The sequence below is a fragment of the Culex pipiens genome, chromosome 3, assembly GCF_016801865.2.
Source record: "Culex pipiens pallens isolate TS chromosome 3, TS_CPP_V2, whole genome shotgun sequence".
Lineage (NCBI taxonomy): Eukaryota > Metazoa > Arthropoda > Insecta > Diptera > Culicidae > Culex > Culex pipiens.
In genome coordinates this window covers 66,615,791-66,640,009 of record NC_068939.1, presented here as the reverse complement: position 1 = coordinate 66,640,009, position 24,219 = coordinate 66,615,791, and the positions used below count along the sequence as shown (strand labels likewise).

At 36.2% G+C, this 24,219-nt stretch overlaps 3 protein-coding genes across 4 annotated transcripts; 2 read left to right on the top strand and 1 right to left on the bottom strand.

Annotated features, from left to right (window-relative positions):
• The first annotated feature begins 1,218 nt into the window (after nucleotides 1–1,218).
• On the top strand, nucleotides 1,219–2,076 carry LOC120423509 (uncharacterized). Its single transcript, XM_039587350.1, has one exon. It carries the CDS (start codon nucleotides 1,219–1,221, stop codon nucleotides 2,074–2,076), a length of 858 nt encoding a protein of 285 aa, XP_039443284.1.
• Nucleotides 2,077–4,503: 2,427 nt separating this feature from the next.
• On the top strand, nucleotides 4,504–13,548 carry LOC120423511 (integrin alpha-PS3-like). Its single transcript, XM_039587352.2, has 8 exons — nucleotides 4,504–5,194; nucleotides 5,257–5,865; nucleotides 5,925–6,317; nucleotides 6,786–7,494; nucleotides 7,550–7,736; nucleotides 7,800–8,267; nucleotides 8,351–8,407; nucleotides 13,409–13,548. The coding sequence occupies exons 1-8, from the start codon at nucleotides 4,696–4,698 to the stop codon at nucleotides 13,481–13,483; spliced, it is 2,997 nt and encodes a 998-aa protein (XP_039443286.1). The 5' UTR covers nucleotides 4,504–4,695; the 3' UTR covers nucleotides 13,484–13,548.
• On the bottom strand, nucleotides 13,519–18,854 carry LOC120423512 (LIM/homeobox protein Awh-like). 2 transcript variants are annotated; one of them, XM_039587354.2, is made up of 4 exons: nucleotides 18,395–18,854; nucleotides 14,766–14,947; nucleotides 14,260–14,690; nucleotides 13,519–14,181 (listed from the first exon to the last, which is right to left on the bottom strand). In XM_039587354.2, exons 1-4 carry the CDS (start codon nucleotides 18,398–18,400, stop codon nucleotides 14,027–14,029), a joined length of 774 nt encoding a protein of 257 aa, XP_039443288.1. In that variant the 5' UTR covers nucleotides 18,401–18,854; the 3' UTR covers nucleotides 13,519–14,026. The 2 variants fall into 2 exon arrangements, with proteins under 2 accessions (XP_039443288.1, XP_039443287.1); XM_039587353.1 differs by having other exon boundaries at nucleotides 13,519–14,690.
• Between the last annotated feature and the right edge of the window lie 5,365 nt (nucleotides 18,855–24,219).

Below are 24,219 nucleotides of genomic sequence, written 5' to 3'. Positions count from 1 at the left end.
TTTAAAGTTTGTTTGAATGCTGTAGTTAATGTCAAAACAATTAAATAAAATAAAATTATAAGATTACCAAAAATGCGAAACATTTCACGTGAAATATTTCATAGATGTCCGAAGCACCGGGAAGGCAAAGCATAAATTTATGTTTTTGATTTTCTTAAATTTAAGCCATTTTTATATAAACTATCGATTGTTTTGATGTTAACAGTTTATTTGAGACCTAAAGAATGCCATTCATTAACATTTCAGTCCAAATTTGTGCGATTCATAAGCAAAATTGAGTGTCCGGAATTCGAAGCAAAAGTGTCCGGATTTCGAATCAGCTTTTAACAGTGTCCGGGATTCGAAGCACAACAAGTCATTTTAATTTTCAAATTCTGATGAAAAATTGTTAGAAAAGACATATTTTGCATGCATTCTCTTAAAACTGACTGTTTATACTAAATCCTAATAATATTTCTACATTTCCAACTTATTACATGATTTTTTGCCAGCTATAACAAAGATGATATGCTACTAAGTGTCCGGATTTCGAATCATGACGTTAAGACGAAGTAAGGATCATGTTTTTAACCTGCCTAAAAACATACAAAAAATTCCCATTACATATAATGGCTTATTTTTCAAAATCTAAGGCTAGAATTTTGAACGAAGTTCAATGAAGGAACATTTAAATTCATAACAGTACATCGAGCTTTGGAAAATTCGAGCGATCACATTAGTGCAACATTACAAACTAAATCAAAATTACTGTTCTAATTTAATTTTACCCCGGAAGTTTAACATTCAAATTTACAAGATGATTGTTGAAAAGCGCCTTGTTATCAAACATACTCCGGCATTCACGGAATTCTCCCATTCCTCCATACTGACCAGCGTGCTTGGTAACGAACACTATCTTGAAGTTCAAAGAACTTGATCTGTTACGACTTAGCTGTTTTGGTAAAACATCAGCCAACCGCAGTAGAAAGTTTACCATGTCGTGGTGTATATCGTTTACGCACGTCCGGAAGAAAGGTACCTGACAACGCACTCTGGACAAGATATGAACTGAATGATGTTTGTTTGCGTTCACGGTGTTCAGAACGTGAATGAACCAGATACCAAGAAGCAGCTAGTTGATCTAAGGTATAAAAGTGCCGTGATAACGAATGGTCAGCATAATCCAGATTCAGATTTCAAGCACAACACTTCTTGTTCAGTGTGATCAGTGATTCCAGAATGATAGTGTTTCTCGTGTGTTCGGCAGCGCTGACCTTCGCGGTTGGTCAAGTGGAAAGCAACTCGTACAGTAGTTACTCTGCGCCGCAGAGACCATGTAGTGGGGGTAGTTTCTGTGGTGGCCATCCTAATTCTCTACCGTTTGAACCACGATATCCATCGGTGCGTGTAGGAGTGTCTCCTGGATATCCAGGAGAATCCGAGGGCGGCAACTATGAATCGAATGAAGCTCCGGAAAATAACTACAGTGGACCATCAAAGGAAGTTGGCCCGTTGTATCCGCCACCACCACCACCACCACCAGCAAACGATGAAAACCAGCTTCCAGTATCGGTTTGCGTACAACTTCCGCCGAAGACTCCACTAAAGCTGTCTAAGAGCATTTTGCAGCAGATCATATTCTCGCTGACCGAGGGCAACCAAGACGTAGATCATGTGGTTGATCCTGCCGTTCCAGAACCAGGCTCGCTGCCAGTGTACACGCCCGTGCAAGTACCCGTGTATTCACCCCAACCGACCTACGTACCACCACCACCACAAGCTGCTCCAGCACCCCAACAGCCAATCTACTCACCTCAACCAAGCTACCCTCCACCACCCCCACAAGTCTACGCCGAGTCACCGGTCTATGCGCCTCAACCCGCTGGTCCTGTTGAGCATGTAGTCTATGAACAGGAACCGATACCAACGACCCCATCATCGATTCCCGCCCTCCAAACGCCACGGTACCCCACCTACGAGGGTAGCGGTTCGACCGGTCCTAGTGGACAGTTACCACCGTATGTTCAGCAGCAGGGCCGTCTCGGAGGAACCTGCCAAAGCTGCGGATCGTCACTGAAGCCACGGTACAACCAGTAACCTGGACGGTGGTAGCGAGAGCTAGGGGAGAACTTCATCCTTGTACAGTTGGTAGCGCACCGAAATTTACTAATTAGATGTATGTTTATTTATTTATTTATTATCTTTCTCAATAAATCATTTATAATCACAAAATACATGCCCGATGGAATCTTCTTCGTAGTTTAAATCACAAAAAATAAACTATTTTTTTATTAACTAAAAACAAAAAACTAAAAACTAAAAACTAAAAACTAAAAACTAAAAACTAAAAACTAAAAACTAAAAACTAAAAACTAAAAACTAAAAACTAAAAACTAAAAACTAAAAACTAAAAACAAAAAACTAAAAACTAAAAACTAAAAACTAAAAACTAAAAACTAAAAACTAAAAACTAAAAACTAAAAACTAAAAACTAAAAACTAAAAACTAAAAACTAAAAACTAAAAACTAAAAACTAAAAACTAAAAACTAAAAACTAAAAACTAAAAACTAAAAACTAAAAACTAAAAACTAAAAACTAAAAACTAAAAACTAAAAAACTAAAAACTAAAAACTAAAAACTAAAAACTAAAAACTAAAAACAAAAAACTAAAAAACTAAAAACTAAAAACTAAAAACTAAAAACTAAAAACTAAAAAACTAAAAACTAAAAACTAAAAACTAAAAACTAAAAACTAAAAACTAAAAACTAAAAACTAAAAAACTAAAAACTAAAAACTAAAAACTAAAAACTAAAAACTAAAAACTAAAAACTAAAAACTAAAAACTAAAAACTAAAAACTAAAAACTAAAAACTAAAAACTAAAAACTAAAAACTAAAAACTAAAAAACTAAAAACTAAAAACTAAAAAACTAAAAACTAAAAACTAAAAACTAAAAACTAAAAACTAAAAACTAAAAACTAAAAACTAAAAACTAAAAACTAAAAACTAAAAACTAAAAACTAAAAACTAAAAACTAAAAACTAAAAACTAAAAACTAAAAACTAAAAACTAAAAACTAAAAACTAAAAACTAAAAACTAAAAACTAAAAACTAAAAACTAAAAACTAAAAACTAAAAAACTAAAAACTAAAAACTAAAAACTAAAAACTAAAAACTAAAAACTAAAAACTAAAAACTAAAAACTAAAAACTAAAAACTAAAAACTAAAAACTAAAAACTAAAAACTAAAAACTAAAAACTAAAAAACTAAAAACTAAAAACTAAAAACTAAAAACTAAAAACTAAAAACTAAAAACTAAAAACTAAAAACTAAAAACTAAAAACTAAAAACTAAAAACTAAAAAACTAAAAACTAAAAACTAAAAACTAAAAACTAAAAACTAAAAACTAAAAACTAAAAACTAAAAACTAAAAACTAAAAACTAAAAACTAAAAACTAAAAACTAAAAACTAAAAACTAAAAACTAAAAACTAAAAACTAAAAACTAAAAACTAAAAACTAAAAACTAAAAACTAAAAACTAAAAACTAAAAACTAAAAACTAAAAACTAAAAACTAAAAACTAAAAACTAAAAACTAAAAACTAAAAACTAAAAACTAAAAACTAAAAACTAAAAACTAAAAACTAAAAACTAAAAACTAAAAACTAAAAACTAAAAACTAAAAACTAAAAACTAAAAACTAAAAACTAAAAACTAAAAACTAAAAACTAAAAACTAAAAACTAAAAACTAAAAACTAAAAACTAAAAACTAAAAACTAAAAACTAAAAACTAAAAACTAAAAACTAAAAACTAAAAACTAAAAACTAAAAACTAAAAACTAAAAACTAAAAACTAAAAACTAAAAACTAAAAACTAAAAACTAAAAACTAAAAACTAAAAACTAAAAACTAAAAACTAAAAACTAAAAACTAAAAACTAAAAACTAAAAACTAAAAACTAAAAACTAAAAACTAAAAACTAAAGACAAAAGACAAAAGACAAAAGACAAAAGACAAAAGACAAAAGACAAAAGACAAAAGACAAAAGACAAAAGACAAAAGACAAAAGACAAAAGACAAAAGACAAAAGACAAAAGACAAAAGACAAAAGACAAAAGACAAAAGACAGCATAGCATAATCCCAATGAATTGATTTAATAAATTTTTTTTCTCTCTACGTCCAGCTTCTAGCAATGTGATCTAAACAAGCAAACAGTTGATGACTGTCTGTATTGTTTGTACAAATGATTGATCAATACAGCTTACTTGACCGTGGCAGCGATTCAATCGCTTGACGCACTAGACTAGTGAAAAGTAGTATCATGAAATCGGTGAACTCACTTCAGTTGTAACACCGCAGTCACACATAGAGTAAGTTGACAATAAAGCTGTACGCGATTCTATCAAAACATCTCAATCTCTCGGTACGTCAACACAAATCTTTACAGTGAATATAATTAGAAATGCCAATTACGTAGAACGGCGATCCGCGGGGAGAGTTTACGCGCATGAGTCAATATCTACCCCGAAGCAAAATTACTTCAACATTCCCCAACAGTTCTAACAGCAGCAGCACTTACTCATTGCAAACAATTCAACCCCAGAACTCACTCGCAAGTACACGGCTCAGTACCATTCTGGACACGCGCCCGTAACGACGCGACAATCTCAGCTCAGCCCGGCTCAGCTGACTCCAACTCTGGCGTTAGCGATGACTCATCCGCGACCGGTTTTACTCGTGCTGGGTGTGCTTGCCGTAGTGCCGTTACTAAGTGCTTACAATGTGTCTCCGGTGCCGAATGTTGTGTTTAATGCGACCAAGGACGGTTCTTACTTTGGTTACGCGATACACCTGAAGAAGGACGGACTGTTTGTTGGAGCTCCACGGGCGGAGTCGAGCCTGCCGAAGCAGCGCAAGATCGCGGAACCTGGAGCGGTGTTCAGGTGTAATGTGATCGATGGAAGCTGTGTTCAGTACGATCAGTTGGATAACAGGGGGCGGGACACGCACATGAACAAGTCCGGGCAGTACTTTGGGGCCAGCTTGGACGGAATAGTGGACAGAGAAGAACTGGTTGGTTGTGCGCCGCGGTTCGTTTACGAAGACTATGAGGGTAGAGAAGTTTCGGAACGAGCAATGACTGGGATCTGTTACGCTAGAATGAATAATTCAACGATAACGTTGAAGGAAGCTTTTGATTCGCGGAAAAGTAATATCTTTATCTAATGGTGTTGACAGAATCGATGTAATGTTTAAATTTCATTTATACAGCGAAATCTATCTTCGATTATTCATCGGAGGGATTCTCCGTTCACATGGTACAGGGAGTCGAAAAGGGTTTGAAGATCATGTCCGGGCTACCGTTGCACGACTTTTCTGGTGTCGTTATTATTTACACCGGAACGTTCGGAGCCGTTCTACACTCGGTGCAGGAAACGCCCGGAGGATACTTTGGGTACAGCGTAAATTCCATGGTGGTACAAAACAAGACCGTCTATGTGGCTAGCGCTCCACGATCCAACGGAAGCCCAGGGAAAGTTTTCATCTTTGAAACCAAAGTGGCGAACAAGAAACAGCTCGATGCTCACAATAAGGTGGTTCTAGTAGGAGATGAGATCAGAGATTACTTTGGGTACTCGCTGTGCACCGAGGATATCAACGGCGATGGACTGCCGGATGTACTTGTGGGAGCGCCGTACTATTCGAAGAACTCTCGCGATGACCATGGTGCGGTGTTTGTGTACCTCAACCGAGGGTTCGCCTTGAACGGAACTCTGAAGTTTGAACGACAGTTGGTGCTGGCTTCAAATTATACCAGGAGTGGACACTTTGGATATTCGATTGCGTCTCTGGGAGACATCAACAATGACGGATTCAATGGTGAGTAAGCGCGTACAAATCTTAAGTTGCGATGACTAATCCCAAATATATATATCCAGATATTGCTGTTGGAGCACCTTTTGAGCAGCACGGTGGAGCAGTCTACATCCATCATGGTAGTGCCACCGGGATCTCTTCAAATCCATCACAAATCTTAAAGATCTCTAGCTCAAACGAAACAAGTGCAATGTTTGGAGCGGCACTCACCAGAGCAGTGGATATTGATGGCAATTACTACGGAGACATCGCCGTTGGAGCACCCTTTGCGGATCGGGTCTTTCTGTTCAAAACGTATCCGATTCTTCGTCCGATGGTTAGCATGAACGCGACCAAAAGCCAGATTAATCTGAGAAATGTGAGCTCTGGTAACGATACGGTAATGGACGAATTCGAGCTTGGGATCTGCTACCACTATGAGATTGTCGGGAACAGTAGAATGGATCATGAATATGGTAAGATACTCTGCAATGCAATTTTATTGTGCTATTAAAATAGAATTTTAGTACCGTAAACTGGGGTGACATTGATAGGATTTCAATTTATTTTTGGAATATTTTCCAACTAATAATTAATTTAATTAATTGATCAATTGCTAAGGGTTTCGTTTTGAAATCATGTTCATTGAGAAAATTATTTCACTTTGAGATAATCAACGTTTTCTTAATTATAGTAAACTAACTTTTTAAACGTTTGAAAATTTAATGAATACTTCGTCTAGAAGTGACTTGGACTTTTCACTACCACGGTCAGTATGATTCCATACAATTTCGTACGTATTTAATTTGTACTCTTCATTTTGCGAAAAAAAATCTCAAACTTAACAAAGTCACCCCGTTTTACGGTAGCTCGTGTGTCATGGGTTGCATTTAGATTTCTAGATTTTATGATTATTATATCAAATTATCAATCTTATTTTTCAGATTTTGAAACAACTCTATCGTTAGACACTCAAAGTTCAGTTAGACGTGCAACCACTGATAGCGATCTTAAGCTGTTACGATTCTCGACTAAAAAGCAGTGCATTCGCAAGAAAATCACAGTGAACACGTCCTTTTACTACGTGGACATCCCAATCGTATTCGGGCTGACCTACAAGTTGATCAATCAGAAAACCACTGGCGAACAGTTCTGCGATAGCTGTGCTATTTTTGAAAAAACCTCAAATACAGTCAATTTCGTGAAACATAGCGTTGTGTTCGGAAAAGAATGTGATAACGACGATTGTAGAGTAGATATGAAACTGTTTGGTGAACTGAGAAATTTCAATACTTCATTGGTGGTGAACAGTACAAAAACGCTGGAACTGATGTATAGAATCACCAATATGGGAGATGTCGCTTACGCTACCAAACTCAACGTACACTTTTCACAATGTGTGAAAATTTTGAAAATGAACGGATACTGCGAATCTACGGACGTTATCATGACCTGTAACATCAACAACGGGCGAGCACTGCGGAATAACACCGTAATAGTTGTTAACGTAACGCTTGATGGCTCAACTTTAATGGGTGATCAATTGGTGATCACTGCTCAGTTATCGAGCAGCGGCAAGGAGATCGAGGATGCCGACAACAGACATACGCATACGATTGAGCTGAAGCGATTCAGTGAAGTGGATGTGCGAGGGTAAATGTAAAATCTCATGGCGTTGAAACACGATTTATATCCGAATACCTTTCAGACTATACAATCCGTCGTACTTCGACATTGATAAGCAAGACGGAACCAGCGTTATCAAATCAAAGCTGATTGTGGAAAATTTGGGTCCATCAAACATTCAGAACACGACGGTCTCTGTTTTGATACCGGAAACGTTCGACAACGGAGCGAGATCGTGTCCTCTGATAGAGTCGGTTAAATCTGTCAAGGTAAGTCAATTTCTTAAACAAGCTCACTACTTCATCTGATCCTAATACTATCCAAATCAACAGATCCTCAACGGAGAGCAAGAGTTCACCTTCAGTTCAACCCCCACAACCCATTCCTCAACCTCGCAAAACAACCTCAAACCCTTCAACGAATCCTCGCACTCCAACCTGGACTTTCTACGCAACAAGCAAGAAGTGATCCTCAGCTGTCACCAGGCGTACGTGCGCTGCCGAAACGTGACCTTCTTCATCGCCGATTTTACCCCCAGTCCGGACATTCCGCTCCAGATCGAACTCGAACTCGACGTTCAACCCAAAGCCCTTCTCAAGCTCTTCCCGGACGAGGACAACACCCTCGTATCCCTCTTCGTCACGGTCGATTTCGTGCATGCCCAAACCGAAATCCACCAATCGACGCAAGGCAGCATCGTCTTTTATCGAACCGGCTCGGGAGTTCCCATGTGGGTCTACGTGCTGTCGGTGCTGCTGGGGGCGCTTATTCTGGCCGTGATTACGCATCTACTGCACAAGGTTAGTAACCGTTGTGGTTTATTCCGCGAAACCCATGCCCATGCTTTATCAGCACTACTATGTGTGTTCTTTCTCTATTCTAGCGCCAGTTTTTCAAGCGTATGACGCAATCGGACATGGAGGAGAAGCTGACCAGGGAGGTGAGTGAAGCGGGGAAAAGAGGAAGCGGGAAGTTTGTGATAAAAGCTGGCTGGATATTCTGGGCACACGTCACTCATTGAGGTTTATTTTCGTGAATTCTTGGAATTTCAAAATTAGTTGAAATCCAAAGTTTTTGCATTTGTGATAGAGAGTTCCTGGATCAGAACATTGAAAGTTTAGTTAGCCTTGAATATTTAATTAACAACAAGCCTTACCCGACAAACTTCGTTCTGCCTTTTTTTCGTTTGGTTGACGTTTTTTGATTTTTTGCTTATTCAGCCTCCTGTGATCAAAATATAATCTAACATAACTTTCTCCATACTATTTGCCGATGCTCCGGAATCGGTTCCAGATTGGCCTAAGTGTCAATTAGTTAGCGTATAAACCTTCCTTGGGCTTATACGAACCCAACGCAACAAAGAGCACCTCGATCTGACGCTCCGTATTGAACTGATTCGCGTTCGAACAAAACCGTCGAAATTTTTTATATATATAGATAGATTAATACAAGAATATTTTGCGGTGAACTCAAAAATCATTTAAGATCAAAGTTTTTATTTCCAAAATATTTGTCCAGATTGCAGATTTTAGTACAACCTAGAGCGTCCAATTTCCCGGGGTTACAAATTTCCCGGGAAACGGGAAATTTTCAGCAAATTTCCCGGGAAATCCCGGGAATTCCCGGGAAATTTTAAATTTATTGAAAATTGTTATGATCTTGGTATTAGTTAATATTATGCAACAAAATTGTATAGGCCATCAACATTAATGGTTTGAATAAGTGTGAAGATCAATTAACAGCTTGACTGCATGTAAAAAATCATTCAACTACAAGAAAATGTATTTTGGTATTTTTTGATGAGAAATTTTAAACTTGCCGCTGTGACCAGTTTATTGAAATGAGCGAAAAAAAACATGCAGAAATTATGTTTTTCATGACAAATCGTCAGTTGTGTGCTATCTTGTGACAACGACCATTTAGTACTTTTCGAAAAAATCGATTTTTAAAGTTTGTTGGTAAATAATTTCAAAATTATTAATGATAGAGCCAAACTTTTTGAAGCAATCGGTTCGTATACTATCGCTTAACAAACGCTCCAAGTTTCAACTAATTTGGTTACACCAGTTAAAAGATACATTAAATTATGTAAACAAAAATCTGAAAAGCACGTGTGACAAGTGTGTTTCGAAAGTAAAATTGTACTACGTGTCACAAGTGTGCACAGAATTTCCATACAAACTAAAATAGGCTTAAATCAATAGTTTAACCGACTTAATCAGTATATTTTCAAAAACAAAAGGTTGCATTGCCTTTAGAAAGTATGTGTGTACATAAATTTGTGAAAAACAAGAAAAAATTTCCACATTTTCCAACAACATGTATGACGTGTCACAAGTGTGCACGATCATTTTGATGATTAATTGGTCTATGTCACAAGTGTGTATTGCGATATCCGGGAAACGGAAGCGAGATTCCAAAATTGGGTTAAAGCATCTTATAGTGTTTGTTAAGTATAGCAAAACGTCATCTTTAACTCATTTTCGACCAAAATGGTCTATGTCACAAGATAGCACACAGCTGACGAAATATTGGTTTCAAACTTGAACAAATGGTAAAGCTTTTTAGTGTTGGTTTTACTCCAAACAACCCAATGTTTTCAAATATTTGAAGCAAGCTTTGAATATATTTTTGCATTTTTTGAGAACAAACAATAGAAAGTAATTTTTCAATGATTTTTTTTTGTATTATTATGCAACTTGATTTAAATTATACGATGAATTAACATCATTCCACAAAAAGCCTTCTATTTTATCACATTTAACCCTCTAGCACCTGTAGTTGCACCAGTGCTCCATAATTCTTTTACTTAAAATTTTAATTTCTTTAGAACTAGGTACTCAACCAATTGAATTAATTCACCAATTCGATTTTCATCTCATTTGATCATGGTAAACAAAAACGTAAAAAAAAATCTCAATTTTAATTTGGAGGTAAGGAGTTAATATTGTTTTGATGAAATAACATCAATCTGTTAAAAGCTTACCTGATTGTAATACAGTGGACTCTCTGGCTGTCGATCTTCTCGATATCAATATTGCTCCAGCTGTCAATAAAATTTGCGGTCCCTTCAAGAAGATTGCTTTGATTTTCCGTTCCATAATTTGATAACTCCCTCTCTCGATGGTCCCTTCAATATCGACAACGAGAGGGTCCACTGTAATTTAATACTCATAAAACAAAATTTATTCCCAGTTGCTTCAAAAATTAATATTATCAGAAAAAATTCTGATATCATAATTTCTGATAATCTGATTAATTATACATAAACCAAACAATACATTTAATTGAACAAAATCATGTTGAGTTTGTTAATTTATTATTTTTTCAGAGCATTTTAAAAAAATAGTTCCAAAAATTTAAGAAAATGTATACTTCCGCTTGAATTTCGGGAATTCCCGGGAAATTTACAAATTTCCCGGGAAACGGGAAATATTTTTTTTTGGGAAATCCCGGGAATTCCCGGGATTTTTTTTCCCGGGACGGGAAATTGGACGCTCTAGTACAACCACGAAAAAAATAATTGTTCTGAGCATAACGATGCTTTCAATTGGTTTAAAGTGGATTTTGCCTTCCTCTCTGAGGTAAGGCTATAATCCTGGCCTTAAAAATGAACTTTTCACATAAAGCTCGTAGACCCACCTTCATGTATACCTATCGACTCAGGAAATTGTCTGTGTGTCTGTGTGTTTCCAAAATTTTCACTCAGTTTTCTCAGCACTGGCTGGACCGATTTAGATCAAACCGGAAGCATTTAACTCACTTTAGGGTCCCATAGATCGAGTTTCAACAAAATTTAAGTTTCGATAAACAGTTCAAAGATTATGTGTTTTCGCCTATACCCGGATGTTAGATAAATGAACTTAAATCGTATCAAATGTCGCCATGTTATATATCGTTGGATAGGTAATCACCCCTTTTCAAAGAGTCCTAAACATTGAAGATCTGGCAACCCTGTCACAAGTTGTGAACACTTAAGGAATGTTTATGTACTTTTTTGAAGCCGGATCTCACTTATTTGTATGTAAACTATGTCCGGATCCGTCATCCGACCCATCGTTGATCGAAAGACCTTTCCAACGAGTCTTAAATTGTAAAGATCTATGAAAATCTTTTAATAAAGAGTGAGGAAGGCACCAACCACATAGGTGGATTAAGTTAGTTTCTAATTGATGTTTAATGTAAAGGCTGTTTCATGGCCAGTTGTTGGTCTTGGAGGGAGACGATTTTCGAAATTTTGAAATTTACGGGAATAGCGAGCTACACTTTTGCGTTATTTCTCGGGATCCTACAAAAATTCAAATTATCACTTTTTACAGAACATTTTATCTACTTTTTTGACAATCTTTTTTTGAAGAATTGCAATGACTAGTGATGGTTACAAGCGAACCCCTTATGTTTATAATGTTGTTGTTTAAATTGTCTGCTCTTAGACTAGAACTTTGTAGCATATTGTTACACTCTAAAAAATAACCCTCCAAAATTCGAAAAAAAAACATTAACTAAAAATCTAAAATGACAAGTAGGGCGTCCAATTTTCCCGGGTTTTGAATTTCCCGGGAAACGGGAAAAATATTTTTCAAATCCCGGGAATTCCCGGGATCCCGGGATATATTTGAAGCAGTCATAAAATATTTGGTTTCATTATGTTTGTTATGTTTTCAAGCCCAAAACAATAGAATTAGCTTAATACTGTTATTTGTGATAATCTACACTTCAATCTAAACAAGAACAGCAGTTGTTAAGATAATTTAAAATACATTTAAAAAATCTTTCTTTGGTGTGCTTTGAATTTTAAATGAAACACAATTTTTAATCAGACGTTATTTAAATTTAATAAGTTTCTTATTTAGATATTTCTTTTCTTTATTTATTTTTATGAAAAAGCTTAAACAATTTTTTTTAAACTGTATAAAAAAAAAGAAACCAAAACAAAAAAAAAAATATGCCATTAAATGTTACAGTTTCTATAAGTCTAGAATTATTTGTATTATATTTAAAACAAATTTGAAAAATTAACTTTAAGTCACTACCGCCAACTGGAGTTAATCGAGACTGCAGTCTGAATAGTTACAGGATATTTTAGAGCAAAAAATTTGGAAATCGTTGTACTACTTGTTTTTTTTCTATTCCTGTTGTAACCAAAATCAATCAAAACAATCAGAACATTATGCAAAAAATTGCTTAAACAGCTGTCTTCATTCCTTACCTTTGTCCTGATTTGCTACAGATGCCGGTTTTTGATGAAAAATAATTAAATATGTTTTTTTCAAGTTTAAAGTCATGAATATACGAAAATATACTACCAAGACTTTTTTTAAATAAATAAAATGAAATAGAAAATATTTATAGCACAAGGCATTTTGCGGATCTGTAAACTAAAATTTCAGCAATTTTCCTTAACAAGCAAAATTAAAGCTGATATATGCCGAATACAAAATTTAATGCTCAAAAATTCTTATCGATTACTAAGTATTCAACCATTCATCTATTTCCACAACCAAATCTGAATTTCCAAACCAAAATTAGATTTGTTTTCAATTTCGGGAATTCCCGGGACAAAATATAAAAAATCCCGGGAATCGGGAATTCCCGGTTTTGGAAAAATCCCGGGATTTCTGTCCCGGGAATTCCCGGGATGGACGCACTAATGACAAGTCCACTTTTTTCAGTAGGGTAACGAAAAACGGCAGCACTACTTTCGTATTTTTTTTTTTCGATCAAAAATATGTTTTTTTTTTTTGGAATCGGAAATCGAATAGGGGTCGGGACATCTGCTGTGTGAGTTGGCCTAGAATGACTCATTTAGAATAGAGAAGTGATTATGATTGATGGATTTTTGACAAAATAGTACAATGATATACGTTTGTGCATTATTGATATTTTGTTTCAAAATTATTTATTGAATGAATTAATAATTCCTTTTTATCTCAATTTTCAGAACTCCAAAAAGGTGGCCTACACGGACGGCAGCGTCATGATGATCTGTGACTCTACGGCAAACATTCTGGCGTGATATTAAACTACTCAAAAAGAAGCAACAAACCCCAGTGATCTCTAGTGAATCATACATACATCAGTGTGAGTGTGTGCACGTAATACTTTATTCGAGTAAACAAAATTTACATTAGCCTCTTTGCGGAGAGAAAGCTTTCAAATTCGTCTAAGCTAAGCACCATTTGTCTAGTCATTACACATGAAACAAACTGAAAAAATCACTTGAAACTCTGTGAAATAAAGAATGCCAACGGTGAGAACTGTACAAACTTCGTATTGCGCGATGCAAACTTTCGAAATGTCCCTGGTGTGTGGCTCTCTCGTGTTCAGGTTTCCTTCGTCTTCCCAGCTTGTCGTGCTGGCAATCTTCGGTGGGCTAACGTGCACTCGGATCGTTGCAGAACCTCTAGGGCCTCCCAAAGGTGGTCCATTCCGGCGTGGTCAACTATCCTCAGGAGTAGCCAACGTGCTGCTGCTGTTGCTGGTGATGCTCAAGGCCACTCATCGTCGTCGGATGGTGATGATGTCCGCTGCTGTTGCTGCTGGCGGCGGCGGCCTCGTGTCACACCATCAAATTGATGAACCCGTGGTGGTTGAAGATTGAAGCCTTGGCCATTGCGCACTCGTCCATCGGAGTTCCTCCGGGGCTGTCGTTGCTGCTGCTGTTGTTGTTCATGTCCGACCGCAGACCGTTGAACAGCTCCTGACCCCGCGGGACTGCAAACGACACAAAGCGGTTAGAATCGACATGTCCCATGGCCATGGAGTCCATCATGACTGGGGAGGTTAGCTCACCGTGCTTCTTCTGGCGTGCCCTCGAGTTCTGGAACCACACCTGGGTCACGCGTTTGCTCAGCCCGGTGGCCAGTGCTATCCGCTCCAGGTCCTGTCCGTCTGGATTGCTATCAATCTGGAAGTTGGCCTGCAGAATCTGTATCTGCTCCTCCGTGAAGGTCGTCCTTATTCGCTTCGTTTTGTTCTTCCCAGTCCCGTCCACGTCACAGCCATCCTCACTGGAGGTCGTCCCGTCGTCAATCAGCTCCATGTAGTGCGCCTTACACAGCACCCGGTCGTCGATGATCGCAAACTGTTCCCCCGTGGACAGCTGCCGACTGCACGTGTCACACGAAAAGCACGCCAAATGGAACACAAAGTCCCGTGCCCTCCGAACCCAGTCCGACGGCGAAATCGAGCGGGAACATTTCGTGCAAGCTGCTTTGTACTTTCTGTAACGGGAAATGCAAAAAAACCTCATATTAGTCACACGAAAGTTTCCGCAAGGTTCTAGAGCTTGAACTCACTTGATGTAGTCCGTTTTGCAGTACACCTCGCCGTCCTTGAAGTAGCACGAAACCTGCCGCTCGAGCGGACAGTAGCAGACGCTGCAACGGAGGCAGGCGCCGTGCCACGCGCACCCGCTCACCTCGAAGATGTACCGGTCGGTGATTTGCTCCGAGCAGCCGCCGCAGGATTTGAACTCGGTCTGGAAGGAAGAATGAGAAAATAACAAGAAATTAGTAAATAAATGACCAATTATGATTCAGAAAAGGGAATGTTTTCAATATCACAATTAAACAGAAGCCGAGGATATCAAATTAAATCTGGATGCCAATTTAAATTCAAATCAACAGAATGCACCGAAATCCACAAAACCTTAAAAAAAAATTTGATATAACAAGCCATTATCTCAACATTAACATCAAAAAAGGGTTTTAAAATGCATTTTACACTAGTTCAATTGTTTTGCAATCATTAGTTTTCAAAAATATAAGATCTGAGGAAAATAAAATTTATAACATAAAAAAAAAAATTACGGTACTGCACATCGAAAATTTTCAAAAATTTCCAGAGATTTTTGAATTAACCTAGACGTGTTAAAAATGATTCTAAGCGCTGGGGAATGCATTTTAAATTGATATCAGCTGATTGCACTTGAATTTCTATTGAAATTTTGAAGTTTTTTTTTTTTGAAAAAAGAGACAAAATCTTTTTTAAATATTTGTAATATTGATAAAAAGAAAGTTTGACAAATCTTGTGACAGGATTAAAAAAAAAGCCTTACCTTTTATTTTTCAGATTTGACTAATTCATTTTTTGCAAATGGAAAACTACATCTTATCGCTGTTGTGCTATCTTGTCGCACGTGTATTTTCTGAAAAATTGAGTTGAGAACGCTGTTTTGTGCAGCATACAATGCCTCATCTCTTGACCTGCTCAGATCCCCAAAATTCGATTTCAATCCTGAGATATAAAATAAAAACCGGAAAAACTCCGTGCATTATTGTCACTCGTCAAATCTAGAGATTTTCTTTAAAATAGACCTAATTTGTTTATAGGTCCTTCACAAAGAAAAATTCTATTCAATCTTGCCGCGCTATTTTCACACTGCCAGAAAATTGCAGTAAGTGCGACAACTGGGCAAAACAACTTCAAGTTATAACGAGTTTGACACACGTACATGCCCAACTACTGTAAATACTTTTAATTACAACTCGGGATTCCGGCTTCCAAATTCAATTAAATAAAATGTGTTTGTTATTGTTCACATTCATTTTTTGTTCATTAAAGGTCAACGTTAAAACGCATTTTTTCTCAAACGTCAAAAAGCGACGTGTGACAAGATAGCACAATAGCGTCGATTTGAAACAGAATAAATCAATTGCTCCAGTTATCCTATGTTGATTTCTTTTAATCTTTTGATTTAAAAGAAAATAAATTATTTACTAATTTAAATATTCAAAAAAAAATATTTAATATTTATTTTGAAATATTTTTGTTCCGTGAGTTTTAGCACAAAAAAAAACAGACGCAATAGAAAATTACTACTGAAATTTTAATCGAAGTTAACGTTCAAGTCAACGAAGTTGACTTTATAGCTGTCGGCCACCATTGCTAGTACCAACCACTAGTGTCTTCCTTTTTAACTACAAGGACTTCGCCGCCCTGGGCTCCTAAGTGTTTGAAAGTATGGCACGAAGCGACGGCGCCGAATACCCATATTTACACAAAGAATTTTAGAGCGCCCGCCGCGGGATTCGAACCAGCAACCTCTGGATTGTGAGCCAGTGCGCGGTCCGATTGATCCACACGGGCGGGACAATGTTCAAGTCAATCAGATTAAAAAAAAATCAACAAATAAACATTTTACCAAATTCTGAGATTTGTTCATATTGGATCGAAAAAAATCTAAACTAACATTTTTTAAGGGCATGACCTTACTTGAAACCACTTACGGTTACGTACAATTGAAAAGCTACATTAAATTGTTTGCACAAAATTGATGTGCGTATGCTAGGCAGTTTATAACTCATTTTTAAGTATGGGATTGAATTTTGAAACAATCAAAACTTTGCATAAAACAACTTGATTTATTTCAAAGCAGAAACGGTTCTATCTCAATTTACATCGAGCCCAATAAAATATCATTCAAAAGGCGGCTTTTTCTATGGTACTGTATAAAATATTCCAAAATTTTTTAAAACATTTGAAATGATTTAAAAGAAATTATATAAATTAATTTAATCTATTTTAAGTTGATTTCAGTTGATAACACTTTTATTTTAATACAATTTTGTTTTGAATTGAAAACATGTGTTGTCACTTTTCTCGAAAACAACACCATTTTTCAACATGCTTCAATTTGCACTGGTTTATGTAGAATGTTAATCTGTCAGAGTTTTAAAATTAATACGTTTCAGTCAATGCAGTGATGAGTTATAAGAAAAACGTTAAAAACACTTTTTTTACTCTGGACGATAAGTTGCACCCACTGCATTTAATATTTGAAGTTGTCGAATATGAATTCCACATTAAAACGGAAAAAAAAACTTTAAACAAGATTTTACAAATGGTTGTCCAAAAGGCCGCAAGTTATGTTTAAAAAAAAGGCTTGTACAGACTACAGTCTGAATAGGGACAACAGGATTTAGAGCATTTAAAAACATGGAATTTGAAAATCGATGCACTAATTTTGTGAATCTATGTCTGTTCTATCCGAAACCAATAAGGAAAAATCCAAATATTGGGCAGTAACAAGGGTTTAACAGTTGTTCCCATTCGCCCTTGGTGTCCTGATTTGCCCCAGATGACGGTACAAATTGTATTTAAAGTTTTTGTCTCTCATGCCAAGTCGAGGGGAGGGGGGCAAATAAAATAAAAACTGTGCTTCAGATGTCAAGCCTGATATCCAAACTAAAAGAAAAAAAAAGTTTCACAAATGCTTTATTCATTTTTTAAGTCATGCTGCTGTCACATATTGTGCCAACTATCTATGAATTCAAGAAAATATTTGTTATGACTTTTTATTTCCTTCCTTTGTGGTCCCATATTTGAAAAAAGATTAGAAAACCTTCATCTTTTAGAAATTCATAAATAAACGTAATGCAATTTAATGCTAATCAATTTCAATCGATTTTACAAGTTTAGCTTAATTTTATATTGCTCATAAATTATCCACTGACAAAAAACTGCAAGAATTCCGCAAACTATCGGTTTTAACAATCAAATTTCAAAATGACTTATAATTTGGGAAGATAGCAAAGTTATGCAGTTTTATCTCCATTATTATTTTTCAAAAATGTATACAAAGAATTTGACACATTTGTAGTAGATTACTCAAAAAATTACATATCCTTTGCAGTTTAAAAAAAAAATCCAGATTGTAATGTTAATTTTTAGTTTAATGATGAAACTTTTTCATTTTGGTTTAGATTGAAGATTCTTCTACCAAAATAGGTAAATAAATTGAAAGTTGAAAATAAATACAACAACATTTTCCGAATCGATTCTGATTCAGTTCTGCATTTAGATAATCACCAGCTTATGATGACATGAAAACTCAAAAAGCAGATGAGCGTTCTGGAAGTATCAAATTCACTTTTTTCCAAAATATAGAAAAAGGAATTTTTGTAACAATGTAATCTTTGCTTACCTTCATTTTAAATTGTCCTAAGTGCTGTAAGTTTCCACCAACTTTCCCTCAGCAAACTCCTTCAAAGTTAGAGTTTTTTTTTCCACCAGCGTTCACTCCAAGTATCCGACTGCCGTATCCACAAAGTTGTCACACTTGACTGTATTATATGCCTTTTCTCGCACTGATATCCCGCACAGATCTTCGAATCCCAAAACACACACACTTCAAACCGTAGGCCCAGCAGCTCTTCCTTCCTTACTTTTCAACAACCTATCAACCTTCCTAGCTGGCCTCCACACTTCAACTAACGGGTCAGCAGCACATCTGTTCACTTTAGCCACCCCGGGAATCTTCTTCCAGCAGTTCCTCTGCGTGCTCAGGTACCTCTCCAAGCAGTCGTCACTTCACCAGCGTTGTTTTTTTCTTGTCTTCCCGTAACCGTGCGTGTTCTCTCGACGGACCCCAAAGCTTGACTGAAGTCGCGATGCTGCCAGCCGTCCTGCTCAACCTGATCTCTCCGAATTCTGTCCCATACTCTATGTGTGTTGGATGCTCTCGAAGCTCCGCGCGTTGTACATAACTCTCGAGATGATCACCTCACCTTGCACATTGCCAACATAACACGCCCCTTCGGTTTATGCTCGCTCTGCCTCTCTTTTTCTGTTTCCTCTCCCAAGTTGACTCTGGGTTTTTCCCTTTTGCTTTGTTACCCTCCTGAATTTTCGTCTGCGCGTACGCTCCCTTTGCCTTCTGGTTCTGTGTTCCGAGTGTCGAGTCCCTTCTGTTTGGTGAGTGTTCAGTTCACCCCTCCCTGACTTGCGATTTTATTGCACCGCCGTTTCGTCCCTCTTTTCAGAGTTTGCCTGCCTGCCCTTTTCCCTTAACTTTCTGGAGTCTCGATTTCACAACTATCCGCGCGTCTGCTACCACCGTTGAGTCCTCTGTCTGTGCCGTTTAAGTCTGCAAAGGGGGTAAAAGTTATGCTTTTTGAACCGGGTCTCGTGTGTAAACTTGTTTGTTTTTTCTTCTGCTTCCATGTTGAATCCGACAGACTACAGCTCAGTGCTTGGCTTCCGAGTGTGCTGAATGGATACAATGTATGTGGTCTAAAGTGCTTGTTGTGTTTTTTTTTTGTTTCCAGTTTCAACTATCGTGCAGAGACCCTCGAGACGGGCGATGGATGAGCGTAACGAATTTTTCTCCCTTTAAAAAGTATCCATGGAAAAGTAGAAGGGAAATTTGTGTAATTGTTGGATTCATGTACAGCAGTCGCGCGCGAGTGTTTGGAATTTTTCAATCATGTTTTGAAATATGACCTGCGGTTGGGAACGGCGGTTTGTTACGGATTTAAATGCAATTCAAATGGTTGGATGGATGGTACGCAATGTTTGCCACCATGGAGCCATTCGTCATAGAGCAATTGGTTTTGGAGAGTTTGATTTATGTTACAATTGTACAAATTAAACTTGGTTTAGTAGTTTGGAGAAATGCAGACACTTTTAACCACAACTCATACCTTCAATGAGTTATGAAAAAAAAAATATATTGGAAATTGAAATTTAACAATAACACGTGACAAATATCACCTGAGCATTTCAAAATCTCAATTCTAGCGAAACAATATTTTTTCAAGCATTTTTGAATTATTTTAGTCATTTATGGTTAATACCATTACTTAATTATTGACACACTCAGAATCAGTTAATCGTTTAGAAGTTATATCAATGCAACTTAGCTTTCTCATTGTTTCCCGCTCTTTTTAGCCAATGGGTAAAATTGAGACACTTATATTTTTCTTCATCAAACTATTCAAAATCTATGGTAATCTTCCGAAACGTTAACCCTCTACAACCCAACTTCACCTCTAGGCGGAACAGTTCATCCTATTAAGTGGCTTATATGGACAAATGACCGCCACTTAGTTACCGAACCATGGTGGCCCATACGGCAAAGGCACGGTTCATTATGCCTAAGGTCTTGGGTTCGAGTTTCGGTACCGGTACTTTTTTTTTTTGATAGATGAACTTTTTTTGAAGATAAACCATGAGTAAAGTACTCTCGGTAATTTCGGGATTTATCCTCTCCATCCGCACACAGTACCATTTTACTACCGAATCGTGCTCTTTATCCTCTCGTATGCTGATACCCAGTTCTGGGTGTATGGACCCAGACTAAGCTCTAAGCATTTTTAAATAATTTCAATGATAATGGTTTCAATCTAAAGATCAAAAGTGCAGTGCTTCTGGGGACGCGCAGTCCTGTTTTTTCGTGATAATTTTCGTCTCTTTTGTGTCGCTCTTTGTGTGCATGGGGTGATTGGTTTTATGTGATTAGGTTTTAGGTGATTGGGTTTTATTTTTTTATGTTATCTTCTTTCTCTTCATTTCCTCAGTTTGAATTGCGATGCCTTTCCGTCGGGTCGTGTTTTTTTCGCGTTCGTCGTCGGTGTGTTTTTCGTTTTTTTTTTTGCGTGCGTGTTTGTGTGTAAAGGTGCGGCTGGCTCTGGTTGTCATCGATGACAATTGAGCCAGTCCGATTTGCGATGCCTTTCCGTCGGGTCGCAGGGTTTTTTCGCGTTCGTCGTCGGTGTGCAATAACAACAAAACCTTATCATACCATTTCAGCTCGATAAACATCGTAACTCGTCGTTCGCTTCGTTAATCAGTACCCCACTAAACATGAATCATGTAAAACTCGTAAAAACATCTCAATTAAAAAGTCAGACTGTTAAATCCTTCATCATGTAATTACCAACAATTTTGGTTCTATCTTTCCACAGCCGGCTGTCTAAGATTAAACCATTTCAATTAAAAGTTAACAGCCGATAAACTGGGAATGTCTCATCCGCAGCATCCGATTGCTTGCCTTGAGAATAAAACATAATACCTTTCAACAAACACTATGATTTTGGGTCGCATCATCATCTTCTATGATGAATCCTGACCAAACACCCTATCCTACTAACACATTTTCAGGTTCCTGGCGCTTGTGAGGTGTAAGCACAGAGTAAATCAGCTGCCCTAGTAGCAACCTGCGCTAACTAACATTCCCGTCCCTTAAAATCGAGATCTACAAACTGACATGGCGGGCGCCGTTGGTGGCCAATGACTGTTACCTATTCGCAACTGATCTAGCTTTAGCAATCATGGTGTTTTATCTTTTCAGCGCATTCATACATGCTGTTGATAAGGGAAACACCACTAGATCGTCGAAGCATATAATCAGTAGTGCTGAAAGGATATTACGGTTCTGTTCAGCAACGGAGGGGCAACCATGGGTGATCTCTCATGCTTAGAGGGTGACGAGCGGGAATTCCCGGGAAAATTTTCCCGGGAAATCGACCATTTTTGGACCTCTCGATTCCCGGGAAATTCGGTCGAGACTCCCGGGAAATTTGTAACTCATAAATATTGAAGCAAAATTATATAAACTAATCAGAAAAACATTTGAAAAATTCAAAATTGTTTTGAACATTGAATGTTCAATGTTCGATGTTCAAGTTCGAACAAACCAATGCTTCTCTAATCTTCTTATTCAGAAAGTGTAAATTTTAACTTTTCAAAAATTCCAAAAACTTTAATAGAGAGATTCCAAAAAAAAATTGGACCTCAAAATTTACCTTAAAAAATATTTAGCCGTTACAGTTTTCAAATATTTTCTTTATTATTTCTTAGAGGGATTTTTTTTTTCAAGTTAAGTTCAATTCCCATATCTTCTCTCGAGTATAGCAATCCTCATAATCTAGTTTTTTTGTGAACGAATGGACTTTTCTGATAACTGTAAATATTTCTTCAATGAATATTTACAGTTGACCTTAAAAATTACAAAAAAAAAACAGTTTAATTTGTTGTTTTAAGTCGTTGTTTATCATATTGCAAAATTCCCGATACTGGGAAATTATATATTAACTATATTAGTTATTTTTTGTTTACAAAAATCTAATAACAACTTTGTGCAACTTTTGAAAAATCACTCAGTGCGAATTAAGATTCGTAAATATTTTAAACTACAATTTTGAGTCTTAAAAAGCTCAAGAAACGATTTTGTATTTGCAGATTCAGAAAAAAATCAAAAGGTTTTATATACTGCCCCTGTTCGCATAAATGTCCCATATGCATTTTCATCACTTTTGAGCTAATGATGCAGTTTGGTTCAAAATCGTGTGCTCTTTCAGAAAAGCCCATAACATCCAGTACTTTGTTCTAGAAATCAGGGGGAATTCCAGTTTTTTCGTGTAAACTTAACACGTAACCTTATGTGTGGGACAAACTTGATTTGCGGTTTTCTCAGCTTGCTGTTTTTGCATATGGGACATTCATGCGAATATGGGCAGTACAGTTCCTCAAAATAATGGGGCTACTTAACGTTTCATAGAATTAGTATGAATTAATTGTAACTGAATTTATTTAAAAAAAAAAATTAATAACTTTTCATTATGGCACTATTAGCATAGTCAAAGAAACTCCCGGGTCCCGGGAATTCCCGGGAAATGGCCAAATTCAACTCTCGATTCCCGGGAAATTGAAAATCTCGAGAACCGTCACCCTCTACTCATGCTCATGCTCATGCTCAATGATAATGGTTTCAATCTAAAGTAAAAAATGTGAAAACATTCAAAAAAATGGAAAAGTGGCTGGAAAAAAACATGAAAAAACTTAATAGACAAAAGGTAATGATAGGAGGTGGTAGTATAAGCGACATACTATCAGAAATAGACATAGACTATACAATATAAATGCAAACACTAAAAATAAAACAAGAAAAACATAAAACATGAAAAGTAATATTTTTCGTAGAACAAAAGTTGCTCAACATAAAATTTTGAATAATAAATTTGGGCAGTAGAGGGTTAATTGAAAACTTATTGTTGTCACTTTCAATATAAACTTCATTTAACTAAAGATATAATGCTTTTTTAATTGATGTAAGGATTTTATATAATTTGACTACTTATTAGTATAACTTTTGGAGATTGAAGTTTCATGTTGGCAAAATTGCATTCAAATGTCAAATAAAAGTCACCTGCAATCAAACAACAAAAAAACATCACAAAACAATTGAATACCTCTGGCAGTAAAAATCGAATAAATCTCATATGTTGGTTAATTATAGAATGACGTAAAATACAAAAAAAAGCTAATTATAATGCTGGTGAAAAAATACAAAAATAAAAGTTAAAGATCAAAAACCACTACCCTAGTGCGTAAAACTTCAAATTTCATTACTTGTATCAAAAAGTAATACTTTTTGAAGCTTGACGGCAAATAACATTCGAGAGGTAAAACAAAAATCTCACTGGAAATGGGTGTTTCCCGGAATCGAAAAAAATGTATTCAACTCGTTTCAAAATATGTTTTTTTTTTCATAACTTGCCGTATTTCTTCAACTCGGAACTCCGTTGAAAATATAAATATTATGTTTCACCTAAATTAGAGGTTAATCCAGAACTAATTTCAAAAAGAAGAATTTTGTACAAAATTATAAAAGCCTGGTCGTGTTTTGAAAGAAGAAAAATCAAGAGAGAAATACAGGAATCTAATCTTAACAATTTTAAAAGCAATTTGCTAATATTTTCAAAGATTTTGGTGAGGCTTTGAGTCTAGTTAAGTGATTTTTATTACCCATATTTCAATATTTTTAACCGTTGACACTGAAACTAGGTCGACTGGGTGAAAGTAATATAAATATGTCCAGAGTTTTTTTTAATAGGTCCTATAAACATATGAAAGACAATAGTTTATAGGACCTTTTAAAAAAAACTCTAGATTTGTATTGTACGTCTTATAAGCACCTTCATTCAAAGTAGGTACTTTCAAATAAACTCAAACAAACTTAAAATTTCC

Bases quoted from the DNA above. Each gene is read 5' to 3' on its own strand.
- LOC120423509 (XM_039587350.1), top strand. From the start codon at position 1,219: ATGATAGTGTTTCTCGTGTGTTCGGCAGCGCTGACCTTCGCGGTTGGT.
- LOC120423511 (XM_039587352.2), top strand. From the start codon at position 4,696: ATGACTCATCCGCGACCGGTTTTACTCGTGCTGGGTGTGCTTGCCGTA. The intron at 7,495-7,549 runs GTAAATGTAAAA...AATACCTTTCAG, and splicing joins AGTGAAGTGGATGTGCGAGG to ACTATACAATCCGTCGTACT. The intron at 7,737-7,799 runs GTAAGTCAATTT...CCAAATCAACAG, and splicing joins AGTCGGTTAAATCTGTCAAG to ATCCTCAACGGAGAGCAAGA.
- LOC120423512 (XM_039587353.1), bottom strand. The intron at 14,691-14,765 runs GTGAGTTCAAGC...TTCCCGTTACAG, and splicing joins TGCAAAACGGACTACATCAA to AAAGTACAAAGCAGCTTGCA.